We start from the raw sequence: 21677 nt of genomic DNA on the forward strand, positions 1-21677 counted from the left end.
GACCAACTTCTGTTGGTGAAAGAGACAAGCTTACATAGAGTTCTTCTCACCAACAGAAGTTGGTCGAATAAAAGATATTATGTCACCCACCTTGTCACTTTAATATCCTAGGACTAACATGGCTACAACACTGCATATATATAGGATTAAGTTACAGCAGACTAAGGCCACTTTACTCCTGAATGAAACCATAGGGGCAAGGGAGATGACAGATATGTTTTAATTTATGCCCATTGACTTCATACCTTTTAGTTGATTTGCCTTAACTTTCTGGAGTGCCCCCATGTAGGCGTGGCCTGAGTGCTGTAACCCAAAACTCACTTATCTGGGTTTTGTTGTCATTGGGTGGGTTTTTTGCGGGGGGGGGGGGGGGGGGGGGGTTGGGGTAACTAACACTTGTGGGCAATCCTGAGGTAAAGCACAGGCACTTTTCCTCATAGTAAAACTAAACTAGGCAAGATCAGCACTATGCCCCAGTCTGGTGTTGACGTCACCTAGTTTACCTTCCGGTAGAACTAAAGTGCCTTGTCTTCATTGCATTTTTACTTAAAATAGCTCACACACATTAGTTAACCTGGGGTAAAAAAAATGCACATTTTCAGCAGTGAAGACAAAGCCAGAAAGAGACCACAGCATGGATGAGTAAAGTTAAAATTTTGTTACATTCTCCATCCAAGGTGCAAATCCAAAGAGGCAACCATGTGCAATATGGGGAGACTTCACAGCTCCTGGAAAGCCGGCTCTTACCAGAGCTGAAAATGTGTGGTGTCCACATAGTATTCCCGAGTTCCACTTCTCTGTACCCCCTCTCATCTTGGTACCAGTCTCACAGTTCAGATTCCCACATGAAAATGAAAATGAACCAGTATCTGAAAAAATATATTGCAGGCAAATGGTAAAGAGCAAGGTGAATCGGTGTCCTTCCAGGCACTCTTTTCTTTCTTCCTGGCACTGGGGGAAGAAGATTTTCCTTGAGTTTTCCTTCATGATGGCATAACTGCAATTACAGAACATTTGCAACTGTAGCATCTGTCAATGCAAAGACCATGTATATACAGCGTTGACGTATAGTGTGCTGGTGCTGTAGACTACCCTATGGAGATCCAAATTCAAGGTCTGGTTCATTTCCTTAATCCTGTGCCATCAGATGCTGAGAGCACTGTGGACACAATGTACTTAGGTCCCTCTTCTCAAAGGTGGTAATGTGCCTAATCCATTGAAATCAATGGGAGTTAGGCAGCTAAATGTGTTTGATCTGAGCCGTAATAGGCACTGAAATCAATGGGCTCCCTTTGACTTCAACAGGTTTTGGACTAGGACTTTAATCATTAGAGATGAGGAGCTTTACATCACTCTGTGAGGACTCGTTTGGCCTATGCAAAATGGGTTCTGAGTGTCCAGCCCTCACAAAACAAGCATGTTCAACACTAGGACAGGGAATCTTCTATGCTTCAAGAAGGTTTCAGAGTATACCAAGTGCATCTATCATTTTTAGAAGCTATATTAGGATAAAACTCTAAACGTCTCCTCACATAAAGTGTGTTTTATACATATGCAAACAGTCAAAAAAGCGGTGGGACTTTCAAGACTTAAAATCAGCCATAATCTTAACGCTGTAGCCTTTAATCTCACATCCTTCTGCCCCACAACATTTGTCATAATCCTTTCTTAGGTCTCATCTCTAGGGACAGCTTTTCAATAGAGCTTGGTTTCCATTTAGACACCTACAAGGTGGCCATAGTTTCACAAGTTCTCAGCGCACAGAAATGCCCACTCAGACACTTAGGGTCAGATTTTCAATGGAGCTCAGTATCTATTACGCTGAACTCTTGAAAATGTGGCCATTTATTTTTGTAACAAAATGACTATATGCCCCTGCCCTGGTGATGGGCAGGTTATAACTACATGCTCGTATCTGAGAGGGCCCTTAAACTGTCGGACCCAGATCCTCAAAAGTATTTAGTTGAGTGCCTAAATACCTTGAGGACCTGGGCCTAAGATCAAGGACATTGTCCTTTATTTGTGTGTGATTCACAATGTACACTTTTAGAGCAGTAAAATAATAACTTAGCCCAAAACAAACTAGTCTCACACTTTTATCAACATGAAAATTCACCAACCCTCCCTAAATTTTTGCAATTAGACTTACCAAAAGTGTAGTTCAGCATGAATCCAGGAAACACCCAAACAAAATCGCTGTGAAATTCTACCAGCACAAAGTTCTCCGAGGAGGTAAAGTCTGCAATCTGCATTGTCCCACAGTATCGGCCAACAGCTGGAGATGTGGGTCGGCTCCCATCATGAATAAGCAAATAGTCATACTTACATTCATCAATGTCCTCCAGCTCAAAGGACACCATTGTTAGAGATATCTATAGAAAATACAACAAGAACACTTTGCTTGCATACCTTTCCCTTAACCTTTATCTTGTCTATTTAGATTGTAAATTTTTGGGGGCCTAGACTGTCCATTGCTATTTGTACAGTGCCCCAGGAGTCTGGCCCTGATCTTGGGTGGGCCTTAAGTGTTACTGAATGTAAATTTATTTTATTATAAAATTGTTTGAACTCAAAAGGCATTTGGTTTGGAGGGTGGGTCATTTGGGTAATCTCCTGTTTTGTGGCAGGATTAATTTCACTCTCTTTGGCAGTAAGGCATCGGATACAGTTTTGAATACCTCTAGAAGCAAATATTCAAAATACCAGTGTAGCATTTCAGCTTCTTGGCTCTCACCTAGGCTATGTCTACAGTACGAGCTAGGGGTGTGATTCCCCTGCTCCCATACACATACTTGCACTAGCTATCTGCGAGGGTAAGTCTAAATAGCAGTACAACAGGGGTATTGGCAGCAGAGGCAAGGCTTAGCTGTTCCGATTATGCACCCCTCCCCCCAAAACCAGTGAGTATGTACTCGGCATGGCTAAGCCATGCCTCCACCGCAGTTATCTGTGCTATTGCAGCTACACTGCTCTTCAGACTCTCACTAGCTCAATGAGAGCTATTGCAAATATGCGTAGAGGAGCAGGAGGAATCACATCGGTAGCTCATAGTGTAGACATAGCCCCAGAGATTATTTTGAGCTAAACCTACCACTTATGAGACAACGTCACCATCAGTTCACATTCAAGGCTAAAATGGTTTTCTTTAACTATCACATAAGGCCTATGGCACCTACTGAAGTCTTTATTGTGAAGGCTTAGGTTGGATTTACACAGTGCATAGGGGTAAATTTCATTCTTTGAGTAGCTGATGTTGCTTCTTAGGATGCGCTAGAACAACTGGTATTCTGTACTGCAAAGAGAAGCAGTCAGAAGGCATTGCTGGAGCCAGCAGAATAGCCCTTCAACACCTCACCTTGCAATCTGCTGGAGCACTGATGATCCAGAAGCAGTCCTGGTTTTTGGGGTACCTGTTGGGGTAGTTCGGGGAGGTGATCACTCCACTTGTGCCCGTCAAAGTGCTTCCACATTTCACTAAGAAGAAAAGAAACCACACAGATAATGTTAATGAGCTTCTTAACAGCTTGTGAGCAGGAAGAAAGAATCAAAAGGGACATCAATATGGGCCTATTCTAGAGCCAAAAGAAAATGTCTCCTACTCAGTTTTCTATGGCCAGCATCTATGCTTCCATTTGTATTGACGGAGCTTAGAGCATAGTATTGATTCTCCTTTGGAGAAGAGGGGGAAACTGCAACTTAATGCTGAATAAAGGTCTGAACTTAAATAACTTTAATGTAGACAAGGGAGGGTTTGCCCCACACCCACCTCCCCTGGCACATTCCCAAGCCCATCCCCACTTTTTTCCCAATTTTTGTTTCTTCAACCAGCAGGGAGCAGAATTGTAAATATGACACATTTCTACTTATAGATCATCCTCTCTGTTCACCAGGAATTCAGCCAGTGCTTGATTCTGAGACCAGGCTTGTGGTAGATAGACAGTAACTTGTTCTAGTAAACTAGTCCCAAAAATGTGTCTGAAATAGTTTCTTATATATTTGTATAGCCAGTAAAAAGGAAATGAGCTTTCAGGAGCACTTATTTGATGTAGAGAGTTAATAATTTTCTGTGCGGTGCCTGTGCAGCTCCAATTGCAAGAAAGTAGCTAAGGAGTCAGATCCTGGGTAAAATTTACTTTTGAAAATTATACCTAGTATCATAGTCCTACAGCAAGGGAGAGTGACAAAAATAGGAGGGAAGTGGGAGGGAACAAACTGCTGGCTACAACATTAATTAAATTTTTTTTTTCATTTTTGTGAAAAGTCAAACAGTGAGGTGTCCTCCACTTTTCCCCCATAAAAACCAAAGTTACATTTTGGAGTTGAAGTAATAATAAGTAGTAATGATCTTACTTGTATTTGATGCCTTTCCTTCCATAGCATTTCTCTAATGACAGAGAAACTATAGCCACCAAGTAGTTTATTTCCCCACTGCTCCCCCCAAAATACAGTAACCTCTCAAGAGAAGTTGGGAGGGTCCCAAACGCACACAGAAGCATTGAAATCAGGAAGTGAAAAATTACCAGAGCCAAGGGAAAGTACAGGAAAAGTTTAAGTAGGCAGCCTGTAATTACTTCCTCTGAAACTTGCCAAGACGCTGGGGTCAGTATCCTGTCTTAGATAAAGTGCCATGGGACCTTCAATAACCACCAAGTGGCCAGGACCTTGGTTTTACATCTTATTGGAAAGAATTCTCTTCGGTACCCTCTGGCATCACACCAGTGTGGAATCATTGGTTCAGCATTGACTTGGGGGTCAGATGGCTACCTGCCGAAGCACCAAAACCACTTTCTGCTGCACCTGGATGTTTCTTGGGGGGAGAGTCTCCCCTGTCCAAATACTAACAGGGCCCTATCCTACTTAGTTTGTGTAGTAAGCCCAGACCTCACAAGGGAGTAAGTCCACAGATAAGCTGATTTGAACCAACCTAGAAAATGATAGGCCTGAAACCTGTAGACCCAAGCCATCCCTTTTCCCCCTGCCTCTCTTTCCCCCCCCCCATTGTTAAAAAATACCTTCTATGTGGCCCCTACTTTCTACCTTGTCATTCATGAGATCTAAAGTTGCATAGATATCCAGATGGCTAGTGGAGTTTTCTGCAGCCATTTTTCACTCTGTGGCTAGCAGCTCCTACTGTACAGCTACCTGTTTAAAAAAAAAAGTAACTGAGAAGACCTCAACTAGCCCAACAAGGCTTCCTTGACCTCCAGAAGAAGAAGTGAGACCTGAGAGCTGTTGGAGTGAGGGCCAGATAGGGTCCTATTTTTCATTTTTTTTCTTCATTCCCAGCTTCACAAGCTGCTGGCTTTGAACAGTTCTTATGGATGGAGGAAGGGATAACATGGAAAAAAGGGTTTACCACCAAAAATTCAAATATAGAAAAACACATTTTGCAAAATTCCACAAAACGTTCTGTTTTGCACATGAATATTTGCTAAGCACAAATTAGAAATGTCACCAAGCTCTGTAAATGAGGCACTGTCCGCACCCTGGCTATAGGAGGCTTGGAAACCTGTTGCTGCAGTAGCCTGATCGCTCACAAACTCTACAAGCATCATGTTTCTAGAAGCCACCAATGATGGTAAGGACCCCATCCCACACAACTTGTCCAGTAAGACACTGGAATTCCTGCTGCTTCCATCATAAATTCTGATGTAGTCAGAGGTACAGTCTGGGGAAGGCTGAAGATCAAAAGCATCAAACTGCAGGAAAACCTGAAGAGGAACATGAAAATTAAACACTTCAAATCTGCCCTGACTTCTACCAGGAGCGCCGCCAGCTTTTCTGCCGCCCTAGGCGGCAGAAGATCCCGCCCCGAAATGCCGCCCTCCACAGAGGCGGCAGAAGGTCCTGCCGCCGCAGTCGCCGCCCCCCAAATTGTGGTGCCTCTTCCATCTCTCTAGTCCCCTCCACCTACCTTCAGTAATGACACCACCATAGAGACCCTTCTGCTCCTTGCCTACCTTTCATTCGCTGCCAACCTGCTCTCCCCAGCTCTTCACCTTGCCAGTGCTGCTTCAGTCCCCACTCTCCTGTCCCCAGCCACTTCTCTATGCTACATGCCCATGAAGCTTCCTGGTTTGACAAGAACAGCAGGACCAAGTATAGAAAAACAGAGAGTGAGGGACTGGACTTGCATGAGAGTCTCATCCGGATTCCACCTCCCAGCAGCCAGAGAGATTCCCCTCTCCCTGCCACCGTTCCCCAGAGTGGCCAAAGGAAAACCCTGGAAAGCAGTAAATCTTTGCACCTAGAACCTGATTCAGAGCTCATTTACACTGGTGTAAATCAGAGTAACTCCACTGACATCAATGGAGTTACACCAGTATAAAACTGATATATATGAGAGCAGAATCAGACCCCAAAAGGGTTATGTTATTAACCAGTGCATCGGAAAGTGATATATTATCTCATAGCTTTTTAAGGTCAGAAGGGACCATTAGATCATCTAGTCTGACCACCAATATATCAAAGGCCATTAAGTGTCACCCAGTTACTCAGGCACTGAGCCCAATAACTTGTGTTTGGCTAAAGCATGTCTTCCGGAAAGGCACCTCGTCTTGATATAAAAACATCAAGAGATGGAGAATCCACCACTTCCCTTGTAGTTTGTTCCAATGGTTAATCACTGGCACAGTTAAATAATATTTAATATATAATATTATTAAAATTATGACATTAAAAATCGGATAAATAATGCCATGTATTATTAACACCTATTCAAACCTCCTTTTTCCTAACAAAAATCACCTGATGCTGTGGGATGCGAATGAGCCACAGACAGTTGCTGTTGTCTGGATATAAGGATGGGTAATTGACAGAAGAGAAGGTGTCACTAGGTTTATGCAGCACATTGCTACAGCAATCTGAAGAACAAAAGAAAACAGTTGTAAAGAAAATGAAAGATGCAGAGAAATCCTCTTCAAGGGAAAATCCAGTCACAGCTATCTCCATCCATTAACGGCTGTCAAATTTATAAAAGAGAAATTAATTGTCATGTTCACAAATGTGTCAATGCTCATCTACTAAATGCATTAAATAACTGTAAGCAAAATAATGGAGCTAGTAAAATAAGCTAGAAGGAAATTAGCAGCTATCATAAAGTTTCTTAATTAAGTACATAGTGTTTGGAGCACTTACTGCAGCTATAGAGCTTGTTGATTTTAGCCACGTCAAGATTACTCAGTCCCTCTCTCTGTCCGATGGGTACAGAGGGATCAGGAATCGGTACAATAGTTGCTTTCCCAGAGGTGTTAGAGAAGTCATATCTGCAGAAGCAGGGGAAATCATGTGTCTAAGTCAAATCCCACTTTAAGTGATGCATTTGTATTATTGTGGAAAATATTCTAAGTAACATTTGCCTAAGATTCGGAAGAGATTAACTAACTAGGAAAGGGCAAGCAAAGAGCCTTCACAGGTATCTCCGGAAGAACACTGAGGAAGCAGCTTTGTGTCCAGCAACACTGAAATGAAAAAACAAGGGGAGAATGTATTGTTTGGGGGATGACTCCTTCCAAACCTTTCATTAGAATGAACTCTGTGTCCCAAGCAGAATGCTCTGAAGAGCAAGGTTGCTGTCTGAGCTCCTGATTCTTTGAATATTTGAAACTGCTACTTGCTGTCTCTTGCCTCCAGCTAGACAGGATTTATTTATCTTAATTACTGGTTTGCTTTGGGAAAATGCTCAGAAATTTGCTGCCCATTAGTGCAAATGTGGGGCAAGGTGCCTCCTACAGGCTTCTGTGTTAAGGGCTAAATTGTAGAATTAAGCCATGAGCCAAGATAATACACAATTTTCACAAAGTACTACACAACATCCTGAGGATGTAAGAGGAATCCTCCTTGTCTTTCTAAGTACTGTTGCATAAGTGAATTAGCGATCTAATTAATAGCCCAGCCCCAAGAACACTGCAGAGGCTGGTTTAGAGGACAGACTTGGAAGTGCCAGACCTGAAGTTACGGCCATATAAGGCCTCTACTCTAAGGTGTCACAGCTCAGGGCAATAGCACCAAACATGCCAAATCCATGAAAAAAACGCAGAAATTGGGCTTGTTTTTGGCTTAATTGGCTTGTGAGTTGCTTGTTGGCTAGTTTTTGGCTTGTAGTTTGTTGTTGTTTGTTGCTTCTGTGTGGTTTTTTGTTTTGTTTTTGGATCGGCTCCCGGCAAGGAGGGGAAAGGGGCAAGCAGGGGAGAGAGTCAGGGGTGCACAGTGGGCCCACCACAGTCCCAGATTGCCCGCTGGGGGGATCTAGTCACATAGAGTGTTGGGGTTCTTAGGGATGGGCTTGTTTTGGCCTTGTTTTGAAATGGGATTAGCTTGATTTTTGGCTTATTGTGAAAGTTGGGGTGCTTATTTACCACGTGAAAGTTGGCAAATGTGAACAGCACCTGTATTCCCCCTCAGTGGTCCACCAAGGGCACCCACTCTTAGGCTTCTTGCTCCACAGCCATTGACTTCCCTTCTATCTCCCTTCTGACTAGAGTATTTTCAGGCTGCACAATTCCCTGTCCTGTCTGTATTTTCCAGCACAGACTGATTGCCTAATGACATCTGCTTGCTTTCTTTTCAGAGGCAGATAAGAGATAACAATTGCTACGGTTATAAGGTACCACACCGTACTTCCTAGGCAAGCCTGATTTAATCTTATGGTAAAAAGAACTACAGAGAAAACATATTAAAAACACTAAAAGAACCTACATGCATATGAATAAGTTTACCAGAGTTCATTCTAATACGGATTCTGGCAGGAGCAGTCCTTCCTCCTCTAACTCAAGGGACTCCTTGTGGATGCAAGTTCATCACAGCTTCAGCTCAGAACAAGCACACAATCATGTTGGACCCTGGAGAATCAAGTTTGAACTAGTGTATAGATAAACCTCTCCAGGGAGAAGTTTCACAGGTTGACTTTGGAGGGGAAAATTTGCATCCCCTAAACCCCAGTTATTTCCTAAGAAATCCACTTCATGTGCATTGTACCAAAAAGTCCTTTGAAGTTCCAATCCCACGATTGTACATAAAGACTTGAATTTTTACATGAGAGAGAAGATATTTATACATACAGAGAACATGAAAAGGTGGAAGTAGCCATACCAACTGTAAGAGGCTAATCAATTGAGATGAGCTATCATCAGCAGGAGAGAGAGAAAAAACCTTTGAAGTGATAATCGAGATGATCTATAGAAGGTGTGAGGATACTTAACATGGAGAAAATAGATTCAATTAGTGTAATGACCCAGCCATTCCCAGTCTCTGTTCAAACCCAAGTTAATTGTATCTAATTTGCATATTCAAGTTCAGCAGTCTCCCTTTGGAGTCTGTTTTTGTATTCTAAGCAAAAGAATAAATGGACACAAATCTGACATCAGGAATCATAACATTCAAAAACCAGTAGGAGAACACTTCAACCTCTCTGGCCATTCAGTAACAGATTTAAAGGTGGCAATTTTGCAACAAAAAGACTTCAAAAACAGACTCCAAAGAGAGACTGCTGAACTTGAATTAATATGCAAATTAGATACAATTAACTTAGGTTTGAACAGAGACTGGGAATGGTTGGGTCATTACACTAATTGAATCTATTTCCCCATGTTAATATATCCTCACATCTTCTATGGGTCATCTCGATTATCACTTCAAAGGTTTTTTCTCTCTCCTGCTGATGATAGCTCATCTCAATTGATTGGCCTCTTACAGTTGGTATGGCTACTTCCACCTTTTCATGTTCTCTGTATGTATAAATATCTTCTTGCTGTATATTCCAGTCTGTGCATCCGATGAAGTGGGTTGTAGCCCATGAAAGCTTATGCTCAAATAAATTTGTTAGTCTCTAAGGTGCCACAAGTACTCCTGTTCTTTTTGCGGATACAGCCTAACACAGCTGCTACTCTGAAATCTGTTACTCCACTGTCTTTCTCTTCCAGCCCCATCCCTCTTTACCTTTGCCAGGGCTAAGTCAGACAGTAGGAATAGATTCCCTTCGTCATAAGTGTTCCCGCATTTCTAAGGGTATGTCTACACTTCAGGCTGGAGGTATAAACTCCAGCTTGAGGAGACGTATCACATGTGATCAAACTAGTGCACTAAAATTAGTGTAGTTGTGGCAGCGGGAGAGCTAACCACCCAAGTACGTGTCTAGAGACTCAGACAGGATTGTGCTCAGGGCGGATATCCCCTCTTGTAGCTCATGCCACCATGACTATACTTTTTTTTTTTTTTTTTTTTAGTGCGCTAGCTTGATTGGAGCTAGCGCAGGTATGTCTCCTCAAGCTGGAATTTACACCTTCAGCTTGGAGTATAGACATACCTTAAGTCAATAGCAATAGCCATGCCCTAGAAAGAGCAATTCTGTCTCCTAAGTTTGAATAGGAGATTAGAGCCCCACTTGCATCTATGAAAGAAAGCCCCAGACTCCAACTTACAAGCCATAGTGCATCACTGAGGAATAGTCGTAGGGAAGACCCAGGTTATTGGAATTCACTTTCCTAAAGTTCCCTTGTTCCCCTGTAAGGTATGAAAGCAACATTTCAACCACCAAGACAGGATCAAGACCAGAAAAAAAGTATTAAAGTGTTACTGCAGTCCTCACAGAGCTGTTAGAATACTTAAAATATATTTATTCCCATTGGAGATTGTCCTGAGCATGGGCCTGACACAAAGCCCACCTAAGCCCATATGAGTCTTTCCATCAACTTCAGAGGGTTTTGGCTCCGGTCCTAAAAGCCAAGTAAGGACTTCAGAATTTGATCCACATGAACTATGGACCATGGAGTTGTACCAAAGTATACCTCTTAAGGGCCAAACACCGAGATCTTTATTCAGGTTTTGCTCAGTCCTTACTCAGGCAAATTCCCATTGACTTCACTCCCAACCTGCCTATAGCCAACATAACAGCACAGGATAGGATCCTAGTGAACATGTTCCTTCTATCTAAGATACTTTTACCCCCCTACCCATTACTGTAATATCTGAGACCTTCACAACCTGTAATGTATTTATCTTCACCACAGCCCTGGGAGGTAGGAAAGTGCTCTTATTCCCATTTTACACATAAGGAATTAAGGCATAGAAAGACTAAGTGACTTGACAAGGTCGAACAGGAAGTCTGAGGCAGAGCAGGGAGGTCTCCTAAATCCTAGGTTTAGTGCCAAAACCACTGGGCCATCCTTCCTTTCTCCTTCACCCTTTGACATGAGTTTCTCTGTTATTGTTACTAGTGGCTGGCAAAGCAGGAACCATTTGGATAAGTCCCCCACATTGAATGCTTATCAGAAATTCATCCCAGCTATCTGAGTCTCTTTAGTCTGAGTCTGCAAAACTGGGCCGGAGAGCTTGAAGGAAAAACCAGTCTCTTCATTTAGCACTTTCACTCCTGGGCCAATCCAGGACTATGAAATGCAGGGAAAATCCAAAAATTAACAACGGATGAGGGAGAAAAAAGTAACCGAACTTTTTCATAGCTCAAAAAACTGATTTGAGGTTTGGGGAAAGGTTCAGGTTGGTTCTTATCAGCATTGATTCCACCAGGCCAATGTATAGTTTCATGATAATGTCCATTTGCCCCATTTATAGCCAAGAGGAGGGGAGTGAAAAGCTGCTACAGTTTACTGTGATTTTTCCACCTCTATGCTGTTCTCTTTTATTAACCAGCAGATATGAAAGGGCCTCAGCATCAGTTGTTTATATAGAAATGTCAAAACCATGTAAGCAATAAATCCTTTGCCTTTCTCTAGCACCCTCCATCCATGGATCTCAAAACACCTTTACACACATTAATTTTCTTAATCAAGTCCCTGTGAGTTAAGTTAGTACAATTCTATTTTACAGTTGGGATAACTGAGGCACAAAATAGCTACAGCCAAAATTTTCTCTTTAATTATAAAGTTTACCACATTCCTTCATATTATATTCACTTCAGAGAGCTGAAGGTGTTCAGCACCTTTTACAATAAGGACACTTGTTCAGGTGCCTAAATGCGGGTTTCAATGCCTGATTGCAGGCACCCAAATTTTGGCGTAAGTGACTTGTTCAAGATCACACAGGTAGTCAGTGGCAGAGCCAGGAATAAAACCCAGATCTCGTCAAGCACAAGATCATCCTTCCTCTCATGATAAACTGCCCCGAGTCGCCCACCAACATTTACAGAGAAAAACTTTAAAAAAAAAAAGGGGGTATAACAGATTCTTTTTAGCTGACTGATGAGGCAAACAAATGTAAACAATAACATATCATTTGGGGAGTCTTATGGACAGAGGGAAAAGAGTACCTAGGCGCCAGCTCAGTAAAACATTTAAGCATGTGCTTATCCAGAAATGTGCTTAAGTCCATCTGTGTTCAGCAATGCACTTAAGCATGTGATTAAAGTTAAGCATATGCTGAAATGCTTTGCTGAATTGGGGCCCCAGAACCTAAACACTATAAGCAAGGAGAAAGAGCTAAAATAGAAGTTCTGGCCTAAGGAACAGAACAGTATCTTGTATTAAAAAAACCTGAGAAAAATAAGCCAAGTTTCAAGGATCTAAGTGGACTGCAACAAAACAGCAGGCAATATGTTGTCAAAGCAAAGAAATGGGAAAACTTCCAAGGTGAACTGGAGGGTTTAAAAAAAAAAATACTGAAACCCTGGGAAAAAATAGGAGGTGGAAGAGCTGGGAAATTGCAAAAGATCTCAGGGCATGATCCTGCACTACTAAAGTCAATGGGAATTCTGCCTTTGACATCCATGGGAAAAGGATAGGGCCTTCTTCAGAGCTTTTTTTCAGGTCTGAGAAGGGTATGTGGCTCAAAAGCTTCTCTCTCTCACCAACAGAAGTTGGTCCCAGAAAAGATATTACTGCACCCTTCTTGTCTCTCTAATATCCTGGGACTGATAGGACTACACCAACACTGCATACTAACTCCTTCTTTGTCTTTTTATTTTTACTCTTCTTTGCATCATAAAAATAAGTAATAACTATAAAGACCTGTGAAGCCACCTGCTTTAATCTCTCACGGTCTCTGGGGAAACTCCAGGGCTAAATCCCTTCTTTTTGTTAGCCTTGTCCTCACAGCATCCAGGTGGGTTGTCCTCTCATTATGAGCCCCGATTCTGATCTCATTTACATTGGTGTAAATCAGGAGTAACTACATTTGAGTCAGTGAGGTTGCACCACTGTAAAATGGGTGTGAATTAGATCAGAACCAAGTCCACTACCTTTGGTAAAACTGTGGATTTTTAACCCCTTTTCTTAGGGGTCTCCTCTTTATACTTCATTGAAAAGCACCACAGAACCCTATGGCATTATATAAATAACAAATAATTATAATATCTTGCAAGAAACCACCTCTGATGTCTAAGCACAAGATAATGCAATTGAAATTTACTCAGGATAATGTGGGAATGGCTGAAAATTTTTGGTGCAAACTGTTTTAGGGTCTGGTGGAGCAAACATGCTCACGTCCCACTCACAGGGAAAGCACATATATTTCAATGTGTCTGAGAAGGAAGAATCAAATACATTTGCTGAAGTAATTTGTCACTATTTGGTATTCTGTTCCCCAGTCCCATCCCTCATTATGTAATGTTTGGTAAACATTTTAAAGATGTAAAGAATTAGGATAAGCACTATTACTATCACCATCAACACCACACACCACTCCCTTGGACATACCTGCCATAACATATTCCCACATGATCTTAACATAGTTGTCCCGGTCACTCCGGACCTGTTCATGTAAAAAACCCAGCGCATGGTTCATTTCATGTTGAATTGCTCCTTTATTCATGCAGCCGGTTTTCATGAGGCCCACCTTCTGCATACCTCCAATCTTTCCAAAGTGAGACCAGCAGCTGAAAGGAACATGCAACCAATAACCAAAGATGTCACGTGCAACAAGCTATAGTCCCATAGCTGAAAAGCAACGTAATCAACCAAAAATATCAACAAAAAGAGAAAAATGAAAAATTGTATGAGCTCTGACAACTCACTCTCTTAATCACAGGCTCCTGGAGTTTGCTGTCAGCTGGGACTATTTAAATCCAGGTCAAGCAGGAAAGAAAGAAAACTGAAGAATATGTTCTAGTCACAATTAGGACTGATGGAACTGACCTCTCCCCAGGTACAACGCTTATGTAGTTGGTTTCTGTTGTGCGATTTATAAACTGGACACAAGTCAGGGTTGTGAACTCCTGCATTGCTTCAGCAATCCAAGTCCTCTCTTCCACAGCTAGGAAGAAAAGGAGGAATATGTAACAATGGTATTTTGATTATTATGTGGCAGTCCACTCCACTAAATCTCTGCACCTACTTATTTTCCTATCACAGAAGTCAAATTGGATAAGAGTACGGAGGGTTAAGGGATCTTCAAAGTGATTAGGGTAGTAATAATAATTATACTTATCCCTTATGTACATTGCTTTGCATGATGAAACCACTGTGCAGGCAATAAAAGGTAGGTAGGTCAGTATTATTATCTCCATTAGACAGATGGAGAAACTAAAACAGAGAGGTTAAGGCCAAAATAGTCAGTCTGGGGTGTGTAAAGTTAGACAGCTGACTATATTTAGGCAGCTAAATAAAAGCGGCTTGTTTATCACAGATACTGAACACCTGCAGCTCCCACTGAAGTCACATGAAGCAGCAGGTGTTCAGCACTCCTGAAAATCAGAGCATTTTTATTCAGTGCCTAAACATGCCTTTAAGTGCTTGACTATATTTGAAACTTCTGGCTTAGGTCGGCCCCCTCAATTACAACCCACTTTTCAAAATTTGTCCCACAACAATGTTGTGCCTCAGTTTCCCCATCTGTAACATTACAGTAAATAATCCTTACCTAGCCACAGGGATGTCGTAAAACTGAATTAATTACTGGGCACAGTCATTCCTCTGCATCAGTGTACCCCATTGCCCCTTGCCTCAAGAGGGGGGTTCTGCAGGTCCAGGGATATGCAAATAAGAAAGGGATGAGGAATGAGCGGGACAGTTGTACGGATAGGTGGACCCACATTGTCCACCTGCCCCCAAATGGCACCACAGTGATTCCCATGAAAAGTTAACCCAGACCCAGGCTGTGTTAAATGTCCATGCCTCTTCCCCTGAAAGTGAGAATAACTCTTTAGGAGGGGTCCCCAGGGAAGTCACTGGTGGTTGCAGACCGAGCAGTGCTGCTCCAAAGGAATCAATCTGCAAGGGAGCAGGGTGGTGAAAGTGGCACAGAGCTCATATGAAGACAGGGCTTCTATAGAGATCTTCCAGGTTAAGGCACCAATTCTGCAGCCTGTTCCACAAATCCACTGACTGACCCCCGATCCACTGACCCCAGCAAAACAATTAGGAAGAAATCTCTCCAGGGAAAACCTCATGGAGATTTCTTTGTCTTTTCCTCTTCACCATTTCCCATGGGAAAGGACAATCAGGCCTTACTGTTGGTATGGCTCTTTCTGAGATCCTTCCATAAAAACTAGTATGTGAGGACAAAATATTTATTACTACAAGTAATAATATATTACTAATATTTGTATTAACAGATTAGACATGTTATTTGGTCCATAGCTGTTAAATGTCAGTAAATATAGACTAGTATGTATGAATCCATTGGTATTTATGTAACTAAATACTGTCAATTAACCACACCTTTAAATATCCATTTTACTAAATTATATACTATTTTAGCCAAACTGTCCTAAGAGCAGCTGATGGGAAGGGTATTAGTCATAAAGGCTGCCTTGGGTTAAAATCACTTTTGACACATGATACAGAGATACCGCCGTGAAATAATCCTCATAATTTGAAATTAGCATGGATTTTAACACCACAGGTACATTTACACGTGACTTACAAAACTCTGTAGAAATATTAACTGGGACGTTGACTAGCCCATCACGGGACTTGGGCCAGAAGCAGCTGCTGTCACAGTTTATGGCACTGCGTTTCCTTCTCAAGACAATGTCACCCTCATGCAGAGTTGTATCGCTCTCTAGGCAGATAAAGAGAATAAAGAACATACTAGACATGGGAAACGGGGTGATTTTTCAAAGGCACAAATGGGAATTTGGCAGCCAACTCCCAATGACTTTCAGTGTCCTGCCCATTTTGTCTTAGAAAATGTCCTGAGTGAGAAGTTATTTCTAATAATGTACAAAAGGATTAGTAAATATGTTTGTGTGGAAAATAGGCAGCAGGTTTAAAACAAACAAAAGGAAGTATTTTTTTCACACAACGCACAGTCAACCTGTGGAACTCCTTGCCAGAGGATGTTTTGAAGGCCAAGACTATAACAGGGTTCAAAAAAGAACTAGATAAGTTTGTGGAGGATAGGTCAATCAATGGCTATTAGCCAAGATGGACAGGGATGGTTTATTCATTCATAGATTCATAGATTCTAGGGCTGGAAGGGACCTCGAGAGGTCATCAAGTCCAGTCCCCTGCCCACATGGCAGGACCAAATACTGTCTAGACCATAGGTGTCCCTAGCCTTTGTTTGCCAGAAGTTGGGAATGGATGACAGGGGATGGATCACTTGATGATTACCTGTTATGTTCACTCCCTCTGAAGCACTTGGCATTGGCCACTGTCAGAAGACAGGATACTGGGCTAGATAGACCTTTGATCTGACCCAGTATGGCCGTTCTTAAAATAAACCGTGATGTGCTGGGACAGGTAAGGCCTTCCTAACTTCCAGTGAAGAAAATATGATAACTTATAGGCCACTGCACACTTTTAATCGATGACATTCTGTCATGTGAATGACAGTGTATACATTTGCTAAAGGAGCTTTGGGATCCTTCAGCATGGAAAGTGTTTTAGACATGTAAGGCATTGCTCTCCTTCATTGAGACTTGCAGAGTGAAAGAAAAGTCTTAACTGGCATCCAGAAAGATCTGCTAAACTGTCCAAGAGTCATTACTGTCTCTAAGGGGATTATTCAGTGTGTGCCCCTAATTAGTCTCCGGGTTAACTTGTGAAGTATTACATGACATCATAATATGCCCCCCAGTTCTGACTTCCAAATCTCCACTGCTATTCCCATCCTGTGTTTCTCATGGGCAGTAAGTATCGATTACTGCGCCAAATACACGTGTAGTTTTGTGCGTGCAGACAAAGAAGTGACAATGTCACACAGGAAAGATAAAAAGGGACAGCACAGGTGAATGAGTGACCCCCAAGTGTGGAGAGTGGCCGGAGGAGAAGATAGAGACAAATGACTACATTCAGCTCTGGCATAAGCAGACACATCTACCACTGATGTTGAAGAGAGCTGAGCTTGCTTACATCAAGACTGAATCTGGCCCAGCGTCAGACAGCCAGGATGGGGATCACTTATATAAAAAGGGTGAAGAGATTCTGCTCTCTTCTTTTACTGGTCATATTCATTGGCAAAATAGCATTCCTTGGGGTAATTATTCAGTCAGGGCCGGCTCCAGGCACAGCTGAGCAAGCAGGTGCTTGGGGTGGCCAAGGGAAAGGGGCGACACGTCGGGCTCTTCGGCGGCAATTCGGTGGAGGGTCCCTGTCCCTCTAGGAGGGAAGGACTTGCCGCCGAAGAAGAAAGCGGTGCGGTGGAGCTGCCGCCGATCGCAATCGCGGCTTTTTTTTTTTTTTCCGCCGCTTGGGGCGGCAAAAACCCTGGAGCCGGCCCTGTATTCAGTAACCTTGCTTGATTTCCTTATCATACCAACATAAATCATCAAGTTAATGTGAGTTTCAAAGAGACAATTGGATTCATTTTCCAGGGCCCACCATTAGGTACTGACACAGAGGATTATTTTTGAAGTGATAAAAAATTATGGCCAAAATTTTCAAGCCCTGAGTCCCTAAAATTGAAATTATAGTAGTAGCCTAACCTGCAGAGGTCCTTAGCAACTCCAGCTCCATAGATTCATAGATTCTAGGACTGGAAGGGACCTCGAGAGGTCATCGAGTCCAGTCCCCTGCCCGCATGGCAGGACCAAATACTGTCTAGACCATCCCTGATAGACATTTATCTAACCTACTCTTAAATATCTCCAGAGATGGAGATTCCACAACCTCCCTAGGCAATTTTATGCCAGTATTTAACCACCCTGACAGTTAGGAACTTTTTCCTAATGTCCAACCTAGACCTCCCTTGCTGCAGTTTAAGCCCATTGCTTCTTGTTCTATCCTTAGAGGCTAAGGTGAACAAGTTTTCTCCCTCCTCCTTATGACACCCTTTTAGATACCTGAAAACTGCTATCATGTCCCCTCTCAGTCTTCTCTTTTCCAAACTAAACAAACCCAATTCTTTCAGCCTTCCTTCATAGGTCATGTTCTCAAGACCTTTAATCATTCTTGTTGCTCTTCTCTGGACCCTTTCCAATTTCTCCACATCTTTCTTGAAATGCGGTGCCCAGAACTGGACACAATACTCCAGCTGAGGCCTAACCAGCGCAGAGTAGAGCGGAAGAATGACTTCTCGTGTCTTGCTCACAACACACCTGTTAATACATCCCAGAACCATGTTTGCTTTTTTTGCAATAGCATCACACTGTTGACTCATATTTAGCTTGTGGTCCACTATAACCCCTAGATCCCTTTCTGCTGTACTCCTTCCTAGACAGTCTCTTCCCATTCTGTATGTGTGAAACTGATTTTTTCTTCCTAAGTGGAGCACTTTGCATTTGTCTTTGTTAAACTTCATCCTGTTTAACTCAGACCATTTCTCCAATTTGTCCAGATCATTTTGAATTATGACCCTGTCCTCCAAAGCAGTTGCAATCCCTCCCAGTTTGGTATCATCCGCAAACTTAATAAGCGTACTTTCTATGCCAATATCTAAGTCGTTAAGGAAGATATTGAACAGAGCCGGTCCCAAAACAGACCCCTGCGGAACCCCACTCGTTATGCCTTTCCAGCAGGATTGGGAACCATTAATAACAACTCTCTGAGTACGGTTATCTAGCCAGTTATGCACCCACCTTATAGTAGCCCCATCTAAATTGTATTTGCCTAGTTTGTCGATAAGAATATCATGCGAGACCGTATCAAATGCCTTACTAAAGTCTAGGTATACCACATCCACAGCTTCTCCCTTATCCACAAGACTCGTTATCCGATCGAAGAAAGCTATCAGATTGGTTTGACATGATTTGTTCTTTACAAATCCATGCTGGCTGTTCCCTATCACCTTACCACCTTCCAAGTGTTTGCAGATGATTTCCTTAATTACTTGCTCCATTATCTTCCCTGGCACAGAAGTTAAACTAACTGGTCTGTAGTTTCCTGGGTTGTTTTTATTTCCCTTTTTATAGATGGGCACTATATTTGCCCTTTTCCAGTCTCCCATTGAAGTCGACAGGCTCTGCAGGTGTGATTCATCACCTTGGAAAATCTCCATAATCACTTATATTTAGGGGCCTAAATATGGATTTAGAAGGCATCCAGGTCTGAAAATTTTAGCCTATGTGCCCTATTCCCCTCCCAGTTACAGCACTGTAAATCAGAGGTAGCTCTTTTGAAGTGGTAGGAGTTATGCTAGTATAAGCCTTGTATAACAGAGTTGAAAATCAGGCCTGAAGTACTTTAGTGTATGGAATAAAAAGGACAGCCTTATCCATAAGAACCCCGAGTATCTATAGAATAGTTAAAATCAAACTCACCCATTTCATTATTTCTTGTGGCTACCTGCAAAAGGAAAGGAAATCTTTTAGTATGTTCACATCATCAAAAGAAAACTATCATTAGGTAGAATCACAACAAACTCTGGGCTACGCTGAAATATTATAACTTAGTTTTGGACAGACAGGTCGATCTGCAGAGATGCAAAGTCTAAACTGCCATGGCAGCATGAACACACCTGGACAGGTTTACATAGTGCAAAGCTATAGAAAAATGCTAAAAGGGCTGACAGTGGAATAAGGTTCATCCTCAAATTTCTGAGCAAGTCCTCTGTGTCCTGGAGCTCTGTTCCCCAAAGCCCCAGCTAGTTTACTTGAAAGATGTTTATATAAGAAAGCTGCTGCTTTTAATAATTGGACCAAACTTAGATAACATGATGTATTTTCACAGAATAAACAAGCTGCAGAAATTCCCAGCAGAGTTGCAGGCTTTCATTTCATACTTATTTATCTTTAGAAAATAGAGGAAGTGGAGCAATAGGAAAGAAAATAAAGTAACCTTTAGATGACTCAAGTTTAACTCTATGAGGATCCCATGAGCTGCCACAGCATTCCCTCACCCCCAGTGCAGGGTCTGGGAATCTGAGCAGTCAGGGGCAGGGAGTGGGTGGGTTTGTCTTAGGGGAGATGGGCATTTCTCCCTCCCCCATGAAAACACAATTGGAGCCATGCTGTCAGGGAGTTGGGACAGAACCACACGGGGTCCAGATCCCTGGTTTCTTTTGCACCAGGGCAATCTCCACCTCTGACTGTCCTTCAGAGAAGAACTGAGAGGGAGCACTGTGAGGAGAATCTCATATTGTTTCCCTTCCCATTGGCAGGTTATTTCCAGGTAGAGGAATGATCTGGCTCTGCCAGGCAAACTCCCATTGAAGTGAGAACAAATCCATTTACACCGCTACCTCAATATAACATGACCCGATATAACACAAATTCATATATAACACAGTAAAGCAGTGCTCCGGGGGGCGGGGCTGTGCACTCCGGTGGATCAAAGCAAGTTCGATATAACGCGGTTTCACCTATAAGGTGGTAAGATTTTTTTGGCTCCTGAGGACAGCGTTATATCGAGGTAGAGGTGTACTTTTCTATTTGTGAATTTGCGGAAGCAGTTTGACATCATGCTTTTAAACTTACTAAAACATCATTAACCCTATTCACATATTTTTGTGACGTTTAGGGTTACCTATGCTGTGGCGTTTTCCATACAGCACATAATACAATACTGAGAGGCAGACACAAAGCAGAAGACAGCTACCTGGATGGAACGGCTCCTCAGTTTGCTACTCTAGTATTTGGTGAGCCTCCCAAGAGGCTGAAAAGCCCTGGGCCACCCTCCACGCTAGCTGCTGCAGATCAAATTCAGAAACCACATTTCCGCAGCTGCACATCACAAAATGACCAGGGGAGCCAGCAGCAAAAATTATTAAATGCCAAAAACATGGGGAACAAAAGACCAGACCACCATGTAGAGTGTGAATATGGGTCACTCATCTGAGTGTGCATCAAGGAGGGCTGGAAGGGACCTTTGAAGTTCTGCCATGGAGTTTTCCATCGTCATTCTGCGGAACCTTTATTGACTCCAGTTGCAGACCATGGGTCAGATTCATCCTTGAAGTCAAGGGAATTACATCATGAATTAACTCAATTTGTTGATAGCTACAAAGAATCAGATACATCTCCAGGCTAATCAGTGACCCAACGTCTGGTGTCAACTGCTAGTCTAGTACAGCATGGATAAGCATCTTTCAGAAGTGAATTTCTTTCTGGTACCATCTGTTTGTCTGTAGCAATCTGCTTTAATATTCTGGTATAATAATTTTAAGGGCTGGGTTTCATTACATGCCCAAACAATGTGACTACACCACTGTAGTTTACATTCTCTTTCCTTCCCTCCCTCTTTTCTCTCATCTCTATTGCTCTATGACACTCTATTTTTAGCCACATAGTCCTTGATCTGATGTATTATCATTGTTCCTTCTTAGTAACTCTGACATGATGTTAATAAATGTTTCTGTATTATCTAAAATATTGGAATTGTATTTGTCCTTATAAAACTGGAATCAGT

General features: G+C 42.3%; 1 protein-coding gene across 1 annotated transcript; it reads right to left on the reverse strand.

Annotated features, from left to right (window-relative positions):
* Window positions 1-438: 438 nt before the first annotated feature.
* Window positions 439-19870, reverse strand: LOC112116748 (astacin-like metalloendopeptidase). Its single transcript, XM_024214446.2, has 12 exons — window positions 19789-19870; window positions 19592-19616; window positions 15814-15951; window positions 14085-14202; window positions 13647-13825; window positions 10419-10500; window positions 7138-7265; window positions 6748-6863; window positions 5486-5711; window positions 3356-3474; window positions 2150-2372; window positions 439-997 (listed from the first exon to the last, which is right to left on the reverse strand). The coding sequence occupies exons 1-12, from the start codon at window positions 19855-19857 to the stop codon at window positions 984-986; spliced, it is 1437 nt and encodes a 478-aa protein (XP_024070214.1). The 5' UTR covers window positions 19858-19870; the 3' UTR covers window positions 439-983.
* Window positions 19871-21677: the final 1807 nt, after the last annotated feature.

The sequence above is a fragment of the Terrapene carolina genome, unplaced genomic scaffold (assembly GCF_002925995.2).
Source record: "Terrapene carolina triunguis isolate 2854851 unplaced genomic scaffold, T_m_triunguis-2.0 Scaffold96, whole genome shotgun sequence".
NCBI classification, from domain to species: domain Eukaryota; kingdom Metazoa; phylum Chordata; order Testudines; family Emydidae; genus Terrapene; species Terrapene triunguis.

Bases quoted from the DNA above. Each gene is read 5' to 3' on its own strand.
- LOC112116748 (XM_024214446.2), bottom strand. From the start codon at position 19,857: ATGAACCTTATTCCACTGTCAGCCCTTTTAGCATTTTTCTATAGCTTT. The intron at 14,203-15,813 runs GTAAGTCACGTG...TTTTCTTCCTAG, and splicing joins TAATATTTCTACAGAGTTTT to CTGTGGAAGAGAGGACTTGG. The intron at 13,826-14,084 runs GTCAGTTCCATC...TGTTCCTTTCAG, and splicing joins AGCGTTGTACCTGGGGAGAG to CTGCTGGTCTCACTTTGGAA.